This window comes from Mustela lutreola, chromosome 2 (assembly GCF_030435805.1).
Source record: "Mustela lutreola isolate mMusLut2 chromosome 2, mMusLut2.pri, whole genome shotgun sequence".
NCBI classification, from domain to species: domain Eukaryota; kingdom Metazoa; phylum Chordata; class Mammalia; order Carnivora; family Mustelidae; genus Mustela; species Mustela lutreola.
In genome coordinates this window covers 158,822,224-158,837,210 of record NC_081291.1, presented here as the reverse complement: position 1 = coordinate 158,837,210, position 14,987 = coordinate 158,822,224, and the positions used below count along the sequence as shown (strand labels likewise).

General features: G+C 33.4%; 1 protein-coding gene across 3 annotated transcripts in view; it reads right to left on the bottom strand.

Annotated features, from left to right (window-relative positions):
• The window catches only part of GSK3B (glycogen synthase kinase 3 beta), a 221,662-nt gene that overhangs the window by 28,456 nt on the left and 178,219 nt on the right, over positions 1 to 14,987 (bottom strand). For 2 of the 3 annotated variants that reach the window (XM_059163958.1, XM_059163956.1), the window contains exons 9-10: positions 7,999 to 8,037; positions 5,149 to 5,335 (exon numbers count right to left, since the gene is read on the bottom strand). In XM_059163958.1, coding sequence (XP_059019941.1) covers positions 5,149 to 5,335; positions 7,999 to 8,037 — 226 coding nt within the window. The remainder of the gene's footprint in view (positions 1 to 5,148; positions 5,336 to 7,998; positions 8,038 to 14,987) is intronic. The other variant, XM_059163957.1, reaches the window with a different exon arrangement.

Sequence of the window (14,987 nt, the reverse complement as noted above, 5' to 3'; positions counted from 1 at the left end):
CAAGGACATATTTACAGAGTTCATTTGGATAAACACAAAGACTCATGTACATCCTTTTAACTAATATGCAGAGTCACAGAAACACTTGGAACTATACAGATTGCATACTACATCTACACACACCACTACCAAATATATACACATTCTTTAAATCCTCAAAGATACATATGGAAATTCAGACATACAGAGAATCATAGTTATGTCTGATATTCTGGGAAATATAACAATTTGAAATGTCAAAATAAAATAATCTTCATACCTTTTAAAAATCTTATATATATCAGACATGTATGAATAAAGCTCAAACCAAATATTCTTCTTCAAATTGAGCCTTTACATTAAAGGTATGTGTCACAGCTGAAGTTAAAAACTTTAGAGACTTTTAAGGATGTTAAGATTAGCCGATTCTATTAGTTTGCAATATGAAAACTGCCCATTCATAAAACTCTTTGTAATATTTTTAAGACTATATTCTAAAATCTAAGCCAATTTATTTTCATGTCCCTTTGTCTTATGAGTATAATTTATTAGAAAATAGGAAAATAGCATTTACCAGATCATGATTCATTATATTGCAATAAGCTCAGAACCACAATGCACAATAAAATACCACTTCACATCCACTAGGATGCTTATTTTAAGAAGAAAAAGAAGAGGAAGAGGAAAAAAAATTATTGGCAAGGATATGAAGAAATTGGAACTCTTGTACCTTGCTGGTGAGAATGTAAAACATGCAAAACTACTGTGGAAAATAGATTGGCAGTCCTCAAAAAGTTAAACACAGAATTACCACATGACTCAGCAATACCCAAAAGAATTCAAATGAAGTATTCAAAAAAATATACTTGTACACAAATGGTCTTAGCAACACTATTCACAATAGCCGAAAGGAGAAACAAACCAAATATCCATCAACAGATGACAGATAAACAAAAATGTGGTGTATCCATCCATACACTATGGACTGAATGTTTGCATCTCCCTAAGATTCATATGCTTACACCCTATTCCCCAGTGTAATAGTATTTGGAAATGGGGCCTTTAAGAGGCAATTAAGATCATGAGGGTAGAACCCCCATGAATGGGATTAGTGGCTCTGTAAGAGAAACAAGAGAGGTAATCTCTTTCTACCATAAGCACACAGTAAGAAAGCACCGGTTTGCAAACCATGAAGTAGGCCCTCATCAGACATCAAATTTACTAGCACCTTAATCCTGAACTTGCCAGCCTTCAGAACTCTGAGAAATAAATATTTGTTGTTTAAGCCACATAATCTCTAGTGTTTTGCTATAGCAGCCTGTACTGGTCAAGACATAATACAGTGGAATATTATTCAGTCATGAAAAGGAACAAAATACTAATATACTACTATGACATGGATGAACCTTGAAAACATTATGCAAAGTGAAGAAGCCATATACAAAAGGTCACATAATATATTATTTCATTTATATAAAATATCCAGGATAGGTTAAGTCCAGAAGCAGGAAGCACATTGGTGGTTGCCAGGGATTGGAGGAGTTAAAGGGAACGGACTGCCTAAAGGGTATGGAGTTTTCTTTAGAAGCAATGAAAATGTTCTGGAACTTGATTGAGGTGGTAGTTGTACAAACTGTGAATATACTAAATAAACTGAACTGTTTACTTTAAAATGGCTCATCTTATGTCATACGAATTTTATCTGTTTTCAAAAGAGCTTAGAAATCCATAGAAAAACAAACTTCGTTGTTTTAAAATTTTATTTTCTTTAGTAATAATGAAAAATTATCAGCCAGTGACTAAAGAATCAAATGTAGTTATTTCAAAATTGGTACACACAAACAATGAAACAGAATCCTGGATTTTTAAATCTGATTAAATAAAATGCTTAAATAATATCTCAATTTTGATCAACACATACAGGTGCATTATAGAGTATGTACCTAGTATGTCTGTATATAAGAAAAATTATTCTTCAAAATGTATCCACAGTAAATATCTATTGTGTCTAGGGTTCTACCAAGTTGCTTATTTGACAAAAGGCTTCCTTGATCCATGTATTTTGAAAAAAAAGTACTTATCAGAGAAGATATTTAGTGTGAATAAAACCCCAACCAGTGTCGGTTTGGGAACTCTTAAGTTCACCTGACAGAACTTGTTTAAAAAAAAAAAAAAAAAAAAAAAAAAAGGAGAGACAAATTTAACATTAACTTAGTAGTTTCTGATGCCAAGATTCCACAGTTGCGAGTGCTGCATGTCACTATATACAGAGCATTTTAGAGACCACTTTAAAAAGCAACTGAGTAGATAGTTAAATGTACAGATAATAAACAGATATCTATAGTACAAAATCAAAATAAAAAACCTTGTGAAAATGGATACTTGTAGAATTTTCAGTGGTGGCCTCATATAGATTCAAAAACTGCTTCATATAAAAAAATTAATGATAGTTCAAAATGTAGCTCTACTGATAACAAAGATACAGATGTAAAAGATGCATATATAAAGTATTAATAAGGGTGCCTGGGTGGCTCAGTTTGTAAAAGCAGCTTTCTTTGGCTCAGGTCATGATCCCAGGGTCCTAGAATCAAGCCCTGCGTTGGGCTCCCTCTCCCTGCCTGCTGCTCTGCTTACTTGTTTTATCTCTGTTAAATAAATAAATAAATAAATAAAATTTTTTTTTTTTTAAGTATTAATGAAACTGTTTTATGAAATTTGAGAAGTAAAAAAGTAAAGTTCCTGAATAAATTTAATTTTATACAGAATAAATTTAATTTTATACAAAGCAGAATTTTAAATACATTTAAGTTAACCAAAAGAAACCTTTTTGGGATATCCTTTTTTTTTTTTTTTTTTAGAATTTATTTTTATTTATTTGACAGAGAGATCACGAGTAGGCAGAGAGGCAGGCAGAGAGAGAGGGAGAGGAGGAAGCAGGCTCCCTGCCGAGCAGAGAGCCCAACGGAGGACTCGATCCCAGGACTCTGAGATCATGACCTGAGCCGAAGGCAGAGGCTTAACCCACTGAGCCACCCAAGCACCCTATTTGGGATATTCTTAATGGGAGAGTAGAGTATCACTTTATATCCAAGGATTATCAGTATATGCATTAAAGAAGAGCAATACCATAAAATCTTATAGTGATTAATTTGGATGCTAAAAGTGATTATTTGGGGACTATGATTTTAATTTTCTCTGTACTTCTTTTGCATTTTCAACATTATCCTCAATGTGTATATACTACTCTTGATTAAAACAAAGCTGTAAACATTGAAAATAAAACTTACTTTCTTAATGACACAAAATCATAGAATCTTTGCTCTAGAAGAGTCTATCCTATAGGCAAAGTGTAATAATTCTATCTGTAACTTTGACATCATCCAGCTTTTTCCTGATATAAAATTTGGTATTTTAGAAAACAAACAAACCTGTTCCACTGTTAAACAAGTGAAAACTTCACTGATTCATCAATAATTTTATTTATTAAACTAAAGAAATTTATTTATTAAATTAATAAATAATTTTATTTATTAATAGATAAATAATATATATTTATTTATAGATAAATATATTTATCTGTATCTATATAGATAGATATGCCAGGGGCCAAGGTTTGTAGAATAAATTCAAATATGTACTGTTCTCTAATTTTCTGCTACTACTGTTTTCAATTTTATAATCAGGAGAAAGAATACAGGTCTACACCTTTCTTTAGAAGATAACCTATGAGGTATTTTAGACACCTGTCAAAAGTTCCTTAAGTCTTCATTTTTCCAGGATCTACTGTCTATTCTGTTCCTTTGTATATCCTACCTGCCATTCATTAACATCTTAAAATGGCATAGCCAGAACCTAAAACAACATCTCAAATGATTTCCGATCTGCCCTAAGTAGTCAGAATTAATCCCAGAATATCTGAAAATTTTTCTTTATGAATGCAGTTTAAGACCACATCAGCACTGCTAGTAGTTACATGTTATTGACCACTCCAGAATATAGTTAATGGAATCATCCAAGTCTATTGTACTAGCAACTCACGTCTTCTAAATCTACTGCTTAAGCAATGCATTTTCCCACTTTGGATTTTAGAAAAGTTTAAATATGGGAGGAAAATTCATCTTAGAATAAAGGAAATATATCTATTTCTTGGTCACAGAAAGCTCTCCATCTCCTTTTTATATTTCTAGCTTGACTAAGCAGCCTAATCAATCAATTGACTATTTACTGCTTATTTTATCTATAGTAAATGGTACACTTTTAATGTTCCATTTATGTAGAAAATCTCTGCATCAAAGCAGTGCAGTTGATTAAATGAATCACTTAGGGTCTTAGAGAGGAAAGAAAAGTGAACACAAAAGTGATTAAGAAATAATGATTCTTCTGGTCTAGAAACCACAAGTACACAAACTCCATTTTTCCTCAACATTTCTCAGTAGCATCAATGGTGCCAAGCCCCAGAAGGCAAGGGAATTTCTCTATCTACATCCCTTATATAATTTCTAAGAGAGAGAGTTCTAGAATTCCAGTTTTCCTTCTGTTTATAAGATATCTGACTTTATACAAATATAGCCACAAATTTATTTCCGGGTTTAAAAAAATCTGACATAAATTCTTGGGAAGCAAGAAATGCTAACATTCTAAGTTTCAAACACAAATTTGTAAGTTAAATTGTACATTAGTCTATATAATTTCTCATGTGTCAAGATTTATTATAATCTGCCAAAAATGAAAGAAGCTATGGTTATTGGAAAAATTTTATCTGCCCCTATGTTGTTCAAAACCATACAAGTAGTAGCCTAATAATTGGTTAAAAGAATGTTCACCTACCTGTATAAGTACTTAATATGCCTACTTTAGTCCTACACAGATTTCAACTAAAAGAATATCACCTAACACACATATGTAGCTTCCTCAGAAATGGTTAAAAATAGGGGCACCTGGATGGCTCAGTGGGCTAAGCCTCTGCCTTCGGCTCAGGTCATGATCTCAGGGTCCTGGGATGGAGCCCCGCATCAGGCTCTCTGCTCTGCAGGGAGCCTGCTTCCCCCTCTCTCTGCCTGCCTCTCTGCCTACTTGTGATCTGTCAAATAAATAAATAAAATCGTAAAAAAAGAAAAGAAAAGAAAAGAAAAGAAATGGTAAAAAACAGAACTAAGTATTTGGAATTACCTTGAGTGGTGAAGTTGAAGAGTGCAGGTGTGTCTCGCCCATTTGGTAGTTTGACATTTGGGTCCCTTAATTCGTCAAAAAATGAATGTGCACAAGCTTCCAGTGGTGTCAATCGGGCAGTTGGTGTATACTCCAGCAGACGGCTACACAGTGCAATTGCCTCTGGTGGAGTCCGGGGTCGGAAGACCTGCAGCACAAAAAAAGGGCAAAGAACAATTAATGCTTTATTGTAAGAATTGTAGCAAATTATCCTTTGAGTATGAGTTAATTCCCACCACATACAACATGGCTGCATTTGTGAAAGGAACCTTCTAGACTGAAAAGAATTAACGGCATATAATTCACCACACTGGGGTAAACAGCTAATTACAAACTATATGAGAAAAGTTCTGAGAAAAAACTAGGGGAAATTTTTTTTTAAATCTGCATTTGTTCATAAAGCAGTACAATTAAATATGTACACAAAATACAATATGATAGGCACAAGAAAAGGGATGGGTTCTGGAAGTAAGCACAACTAGAAGAATATTAAAATTTTCTAAAAGTTTTGACTACTGTGGTGGTTGCCTCTTGTGTGTGATTTTTGCAGAACAATTTTCAGTAATGGACAGCACTACTCAAATCTGGCCATCAATATTTTCTGAAAAAGGAAAACTATTTACAATAGGTCTAGAAATGCTAATGCTTTGGTATTATCTTTTCAATAAACAGCATCTATCTGATTTGAAGAAATTCTTGAATAATCAGAGTTAAAACTGTTTTTCTCAAAGAATAGCTGTATGTATTACATACAGCTTACATGGCCAGATTACCCTCATTTGAATGAATATTCTCAGGTCTTAATTAGGGAGAAAGAAATGTACTTTTCATTAGTACAAATATTTCATTAGGAGCCATTATGTCAGAAAAAGTCAACTGAAGGCTGTGTTTAAGCAAGAAGCAAATAAATTAGTTTCTAAAAAAAAAAACCAGAAAGCTTTCTACACATCTATGTCTTAAAACTCCAAATCTATATATAAAACTATGAAAATAACTGTTTTAAATTATGGACAGCTGAAGAATAAAAGTAGAAAGGGGACAACAGAAATAAACTAAGTAGATGGACAGAAAGCCTCTGAAACTAAAGAAAAATGAAATATATATCCCTTGATATGGGAAAAGCAATCAAACAGAAGATGTGGTAGTGGTAGTAGACAGACATATAAATAGAGGCAGATGTATATAAAGGGAGGGAAATAGTGAGCGAAGGACATGTAGATTGTGAGGAGGATGAAGTAAGGTTTCCTAACGAGAATGGCTCATGTAACATCTGACTATCACTTAGGCTGAAGATAGCAGAACTAGTTACTACTATAGAGCTTACTTTTCAAGAGACAATATAAGAGTACTTTCTAAAGTGAAAACCTTATTTTTCTTTGTTTTTACACAAAGTTTATTACTACTATTTTCCATGGAAATTGAGAAATTGATCCTAGGATCCTAGGAATTTATTTCTGAACAGCAAAGAACTTATTTGACTATATTAGAAAATCCTCTGTACGATCAAAAATTGCTTTATCTTTATTCTTCTGAGTGATCTGACTCACCTCAGTCAAGGAAACCTTAAAGGTACTGTATTATTTGAAATGTTTAGATCTTCCACTGTTCTTGGTCATTTTTCCCTCTCTTGTTTCCTAGCCAGGTCCATATAATCAAATTCCGAATGTAAAAGAAAATAATCAGTGGGAAAACTCTGAAAATTTTTCACAAAAATATTAAGCATTACTGACATTATTTTATCCCAGAGAGCTGTTTGTATTTATTTCACAGCATGTGGATTTATTTTGCTAGCTAGTCTAAGGGAAAATGCTTTTGCACCAATATGGGACTGTATAAGTAGAATTAAAAGTACCACCAAAAGTAGAAATATCTCCTGAAAACATTCAAATGTAGGGTAGCTGAACAGTGAATGTATTTTAAGTGAAGAAATTTCATGTTACATTAATGAGGATTTTGCATTAAAGTTATTAATAAACTAGTATTGTAAACTTATCTCTAATTATTTAAAAAAATCATCCACATTCATTTGGTATCTTACGGCTACAAGCAACCATCCATGTTGGTACTAAGACACCTATTAGTCAATTTTGCCAGGGAATCCTAACTCATGGAATCAAAGAGTTAAAAACAATAAAGAAGACTTCATTCTAAGAGGCCACATTAAAATCAAGACTTAATCTGCCCTTTAAAAAGAATCCATTATTATTTTAAACCCTTTGAGAAATTTCTGATGAGCGAAGCCTTGGTTTAGTACTCTATGGATAAAGGTTAACTGGGAAATTATGGGGAGTCAAAGCCCAGTGTCTTCCAAAGTTCAGATTTGTGACCATAATATAGGGTGTAGAAGCATGCAACTTTAAAAAATTTCAGGCCAAACTAGAAAATAGCTCTTCTAAATTATCTTTGTGTTTAAAGAGAAGGAAACCAGTAACAACTGAAATATGGCTTTTAATAATGAAGCTTCTAATGCCATTTTATTCCTTACTCATTTAAATTGTTTAACATTCAGAACCTTTAGTTCTATGCATCTTTGTTAATATTTATTCTTGAAAAAATAATTTTTAAACTCCACAGTTCCTCACTTCTAGATGTAAATAAATCACTCAGGAGACTGACAATCTAAATATACCATAAGTAAAACCTATCTCAGAGGGTGGATGGAAAGAAAAAAAAACACCACAGCTATCCTACATTGTTTTTACTTTTACATTTCTAGAATGAATAATGGTTTGCCCTTTCTAAAAAAAAGTTTTCCCCCTAGTTTTATAGACCTGCCCTGAAATTTTGGGGAAAAAAAAATTAAGTACATACCCGTACTCCTGAGGTGAAATGTCCTGTTCCTGACGAATCCTAAAGATGATAATGCAGTGAAATAATCCAAACAGGGGAAGTCAATCCAAAAGAGAATAGTCCAGCAAGGAAAAATATATCCAGTGTTATAAGAAATCCATGGTGTGGGGGGGGGGGACATAGAAAATGTTTATACAGTTATAAACTTTAAACATCAGTCTCCACAGTAGCAAGTCCAAGTTTTAAAAATTATTTCACCACAGTGTATGCAAAAAAATTTGATTGCGCAATGGTGAGGCACAATAAAGAAACATTTTAATTTTATTATGTTCCAATGCCAGTGCGTTTATTAAAAAAATACAAAACCAAAAAAAGTTAAAATCAAAATTAAATCTAGAAGTAAACTTCCCAAAGTAAAGTGTTTGGTCTTCTACGACCTGGATTCATCATCCATTGACATGACTGGGAGGGGGCATATTAGCCTGCTTTTACAGACATCAGTTCCCAATGTGCTAATTTTTATCTATTAATGTATTCCAGTTAGACAGTATAAACATTTTTTGCTTAATTATTAGTGATGAGAGGAAAGTAATAAATAGATTTAATTTATATTACTACAGATTTCAAGCCAGATATTTTCAATTTGTGTGAGCTAAGAAGGATCAGGCCACCGCGGATTATTCTCCATTTTGGATTGACTTCCCTGCTAAAAGAGGTTTGCTGACATTCTCATTATTTTAGGATTCTTCAGGCAATTGACATATCACCTCAGGAGTGCGGGTATAACTTACTTTTTCTATTGTGGGCTTTGCCCCCTCATACCCTTGCACCCATTACTTAGTTAAAATAAATAAAGAACATTCTTTCCTTTTTTGGAAAAACTCACTGAAAAAAAATCCTACATCTTTGAGCACTACAAATTCAACACAGTTCCATGTGCAGTTATGCCCAATTCACCCACCAAAAGCTAAACAAAAAATATATACAATAAACAATACAACTAAGGGACAGTCACAGTTACAGGTGACATGCATAGTAATGTACACCAACACCTAGGCACAACGGAGCCAAATATGCAAGGGAGGTAGTAGGATCTATTATGTCTAGGTATTGAGAACAAAAAAATGGCAGAACTCACCAGTAGCTGTGAATTCCCTTGGCTATTCTAAGAGAATTTAACATTCTTTTAGGATAGTTTCCAGTGGGGGAATTAATATTTTGCAAAAATAAATAATCCGCGGATTACTTTTAGTCTGCAGACTAAAATTTAGTACACGGATTAAAATCCGGCCCATCAGAATTAAAATCTCTCATGAACTAGAACACAATCAGGTGGACAAAAATAGAAAGCGAGACTAAAAAAACTGAGAGCACAAAGTAAGACTCAACTGGGCCAACTAACAGTTAGTGCGCAGACTAAATATGGCCAGCCAAGTATGTTAGCAAGGCCATGAAGAGCCCAAAACACCCTCTGTAAAAACTAAAAACAAAAATAAATAAATAAAAATAAACAGAACAAAGCAAAAAATAAATAAATAAACAAAAGAAAGGAAGAGAACAGAAAGGAAAAATTGAAAAGAACCAAAACACTGACATGAACTTTTAAGTGATTCAAATACTACCTCACCTGTGCAGCAACTCATTTTCTTATATTGAAACAAACTGTCACCACAAATACTAGTCCATAAAAGAAACTAACAGAAACAATTCATTTTTCAAAAAGAAAGTCTCTGTGGTATCGAACAAATGCAAATGAGTCCTTAAATGAAGAATTATTCAAAATAAATTTGCATTTGGATAACTCAAAAATGACAGAGGCAATTTTTCCCTTACATGGCCTAGGATAGACTTTAGCTCTCAAATATCAAATTTCAATCTGGAGCTAACTGTTGCGAATGAATCTTAGGCCTTTTAAAATTACCATTTATAAGCAGTCATATATACGATATCAAGGCCTACAGCTGATTGCCACAGCATCAGCTCTCAACAATTCTACTGTATTAAACAGCCAACCAGAGCAATGTAGAAATGTCTATGGGCAATGATAATCCACGCAGAACACAGAACAAGTGCTGTGCCTGTTCTGAGCAGCTCCTTCTTCCTAGATTTCACTGTGATAAATGTACAACCCAGACACCGTTCTCTGGTTATACACAAAACACACAAGCACCCAGTGTTAAAAACTGATAAACCATGAACTTCTAAGGAGCAACCCCAATGCTGGCTCTCAAGTAATCTATTAATCATCTAAAATTATTTGCAATTTGTAGACCTAATAAGGATTAAAAGTGAGATGATGCCATGGATTTGTTGAATAGTTATGTTAATTATCCAGATTAAGTAGATACAGAAAGAACTTAAGTCTACTAAAGAGCTGATATATGGTACATAATTCATAAGAGGCACAAACATCCCTTCCTTAGTCACAACAGAGCCAACATTCAATAAATTTCACCTGTACTTATTAAAAGGCTTACTGAGTTTTTCTGAGCTCTATTACACGTAAATAATACATGTGTTGATATCAACATTTAACTATGCAATGTAATTTTTTCCTATGACTTCATTCACTGATAAAACAGTACTGCAGGCTTACATAAAAGTATGATTTACCAAATGTCCACTTACTCAATTTAATCTCTTATGGTCAGACTGACCTTCTTAGGAAAGTAGAACATTTTCTTTCACCCACACCTCCTCATCTTAAGGAACAGTCCTCTGGGCTACAACAATTCCTGACCTTACCAACATCTAAGCAAATCTAAATCCTCTTTCAACAGCCCACCCCACCTAGTCCTTCTTCATCTTTAAGAGGCTTCCTTTCTAATTCCACCACCCCCGCTGGAGATCTGACTTATACCTACAGCATGTGAAACACTTGAATACTTATAGCACACAATCAAGTATGTAGTTATATGTTATATTACTGAATACTTGCTTCGACTAAGTCAGTTATATCACCTGTAAGCTTTTCAAAAACAAGGGCTATATAGTGTACTTCTTCTGCGTCCTTTATAGTATCTGAGTATCTGGCACAGTGCTGGGTACATAGGAGATACAGATTTTAAGAAAGTAGACTTTCACTTTTTTTCTTTTGCTTTTTTAATCCACCCCCAACCCTATCCCTCTGCTCCCCACAAGTGACCTGGAAACTTATGCCTAAGCATTCTTTTTTACATTATTTCTCTTACACGGGGATTGGCCACCCTAATGGCTAGATTTTAAAGTGCATAGTTTCCAGCAAAGAAATGGGGAGTGTAGCCAGTGCAACTAGGAAAGTGAGGAAATCTACTCACATAGGAAAATAAATGTTAGACACGGAAAAGTGATTATTCTAACACTAATAAAGATGTAGGTGGAAAATTCATTAGAGAATATAGTGTATTTAATGAGACAAGTGATAATGGATTAGTAGAATGTTCAGGGCAGAGGTAAGTTAAGTAATAATATAGAAACTAATTTACCTAAGCAATGGAACAAAACAGATGAGTACAATCTTGGGAACCAGTAGAAGTCCCAACATAGTTTTATGCTTTCTGAAGTACATGTAAGCAAAACCAAAAAAGGCTCATCGAGTTTACCCACAAAAAAGAAGTCTGACAATTTTTGTTTTGTGCTCTTTCGACCCCTCCGAAGGCATTTTTATTTTAAAAAAAAGTTTTTAAAGACTTATTTATTTGAGAGAAAGAGAATCTTCAAACAGATTCCCTGCTGAGCATGGAGTCCAATGCAGGGCTCTATCTTACAACCCATGAGATCACTAAGATCAACCGACTGAGCCACCAGCTGCCCTGAGGGCATTTTTAAAAGTATAAATATGTAAAATTGAAACACAACGTTTACCAAGTGAAAAATATTGTACTCGAAGGCTCAGAAAAAAAGGTAAGATTATAAAGAAAGTCTTAAAAAATTAGTAGGAAAAAATACACAAGTATAGCACAGTTTTATGTTTAGTTTTAAACACAGAGAATAATAAACATAATCTGTCCAGTCTAGTCTGGTACCTTAACAACTGAAATGACCTCAACCTCAATTTTCTAATTTCTCTTAGCTAGTTGTAAACAGTACTAAATTCATTAATTTTCAAGTATGTGGACAGTGTTCTAAGAAATTGGGTATATAAGGACTGGCTTGTGGATACTGGTTTCTAGGATACTTAAATAATAATCCATGGTTTCACATATCCCATATTCATTTAGCTATTAAATAAACTTATTGTGTATGCCAAAAACTTAGTAACAAACATTTTGAAGTAACTGATATCCATCCCATTATAACCACTATGAAAAAGAAATTAGGAAATGCTATAATGCATGTGGCATGACTTGGAAGGTATTTTAAGAGTCATCTGGTGGGAATTAATCATGGAGAGCTTAGATAATTAGAAAATATTTCATGGGAGAACTAAGATTTGAGGTCTTGAGAAAAGGTTAAGATTTGGTAAGCAGAGAAGAAGATCATTTTAAGTGTGAAAAAGAAGACATTAGTAAAAGAGATAGAAACATATATGGCTTCTCTGGGGAACAATCAGAGGTTAGGAAGGTGAGGAACAGGATAAGAATAAACCTCCTGTTTCTCTGGAAAGAAAAGATAGAAACAATAAGTGACACAATGACTATATAATATGTCATCCAAAATGGGACATTTTTGAGAATGAAGGGGCATTCAATTAACAATTACTCTGAACAAGCATAAAGTGGGACATATAGTCATCCTTGTCCTTAGATGCATATTATGTCAGATTTTCCTAAAGGCAATAAGTAAACAAAGAAGATTTTTAAGTAGGAGTGATAGTATCACATGTGCTTTTAAGAAAACTAACTTTGAGAGCAATGAGGACTATAAAGATATGAAACTGAAAAAGGGAAACTGGTTAGGAGGTTGTTTTAAAAATTCTATGATACAATGATGGCCTAGAGTCAGGGAAGTGGCGATAAAGAGGACAAATCAAAGAACTATAATGGAGGTAGGATCTTTGTATTTATTTAGAAATAAAATAATAAAATATTCCTTTATTTTAAACAAGGGAAATCGACTGAAATGTTGAAAACAGTATATTACTATTTTCAAAGAATCAGAAAACACAAAAGCTAATTGCTATGTACAAAAGAAAAAATTTGAGGCACGAAGAGTAGAAGCAGTACTCAAACTAGATCCTCACTTCATACTTCATACCAGACTGTCATTTAATCACACCTCCATATACTAAATGCAGAATTTAAGCTTCCTCTCCTGCTAATGAACCTCCATCTCTATTTAATTCTCAAATTTCCGTGGTATCATTTGTTTTTCGCTATCTGGCTTTTTATTCTTTACAGTGTACACCAATGTAGGAGGTCTTTATCTTCCTGTCCTCAATCCAGTAATGGTCCCTGTTTCAAAACATTAGTACCAATTTTCTTTCCTACTTAAAGCATAAATGATATAACAATGAATTAGATTACTCTGGCTATTAAGTACTAGCTAAGGGCAACTTATTGGATTTCTAAACTCTCAAGAATCTTGACATAGTATGGTTCATCTCATCAACTGTTTAGCTCTTCTGTTTGCTATCTTTCTTAAACATCTAAATCCCTTCACCTCAGTGTTTCCATGGAAGGTATCTTCTCTCTTGATCTTTATGGCTGTCTACGTTTTTAGTACACCAGCTTCTAATCCTTAGGGATATAGCTGTATTACACTGCAGCACAGAAAAGCAGGGTTCACATGTTCATAGCTTTAGGAAATAGGGCTAAAGTGGATTCTATCAGAAGACTAAAATAAAGGGAAAATAGCTTTTGTTTCCAGACTTTGTTTACCTGCTCTCAAAGAGCAACAAGCTCTTTTCTTTAGAGAACAATATTATGCATTTCTTTAAAAAAAACCCAAACAACCCCTTTATTGGCTGCCTAACATAACAGAGTACTTCTCAAGTTGGTGTTCACGATCATAACAGAGGGGAGAAGGGATTGTGTTCCTTCTAGAAATTTAAAATTTTGTCTTTTCATTTTGATAATAACCTATTTTGAAAATCAGTATTAGCATATTTTGGATCATTTGGATTCATCCAGATGGCAGAACAGTGCCGTGGAATTTTTGTCTGAATTTGGTTTTGTGTTTACAACCATAAAAACATCAATCTAGTTGTGTACACCAATGAGAAATTAATACAAGTGTGCTTATTACATAATAAAATCAAATTATGTCAAGGCACACTATATAAATGGAGAGTTCATAGTACTTTCAACAGACAAAATAGGTGGGAGAATGGAGTCATCATCCTACACATGAAATAGAAATGGAAGCCTAAATAAAACAAACAAATAAAAGGGATCTGTATAGATTATTCAAGTTTAAAGAGCATTAGTGTAAGATATAAAACATCAAGAATCCACAGGAGCAAAGGAAGATGTAAAGCAGACAAACTGACCTCACATCTTCTGTTGACTACTCTTTAATTATAATCTACCATTCCTCACATTCCATCCTGGCTAATATTTGAAAAGATATAATCCAAGGGGGGAGGGGGAAGAAATGCCGAATATGCCACATACTAATATTAGTAGTAGTCTTGATTAAAAAAAAAAATGATAGGGACTGTTAAATAAAATTTCATAACTTCAACTTCAGCATTATATTGGTCAGATACTCTATATCAAGGATAGCATGTGAGGAATACTTAGATTACACCAAAAAGAGCTTTATTTTTCTTTTTTCATAAAAATGACATGCTTATTAATGAAAATATGGAAATGCAAAACAAAGAAAATAAAATCACCTATACTTTTCTCAACCAAACTACCATTAGCATTTTGGAATATTTCCCTGGATTTATTCATTATACAGAACTGTCTTTGTTTTTTTTTTTTTTGTTTTTCTTTAACATGACTGAAATCATAGTATACTACAAATCACTTGTAAACACTTTAATAATAAATTCACTGGATTCAAACTGCAATTCAGCCTTTAAATCCTATTGGCCACCTAGGACTCTCTGAGTTAAGGGCAAGGTGAAAGACCCCAAATATTTT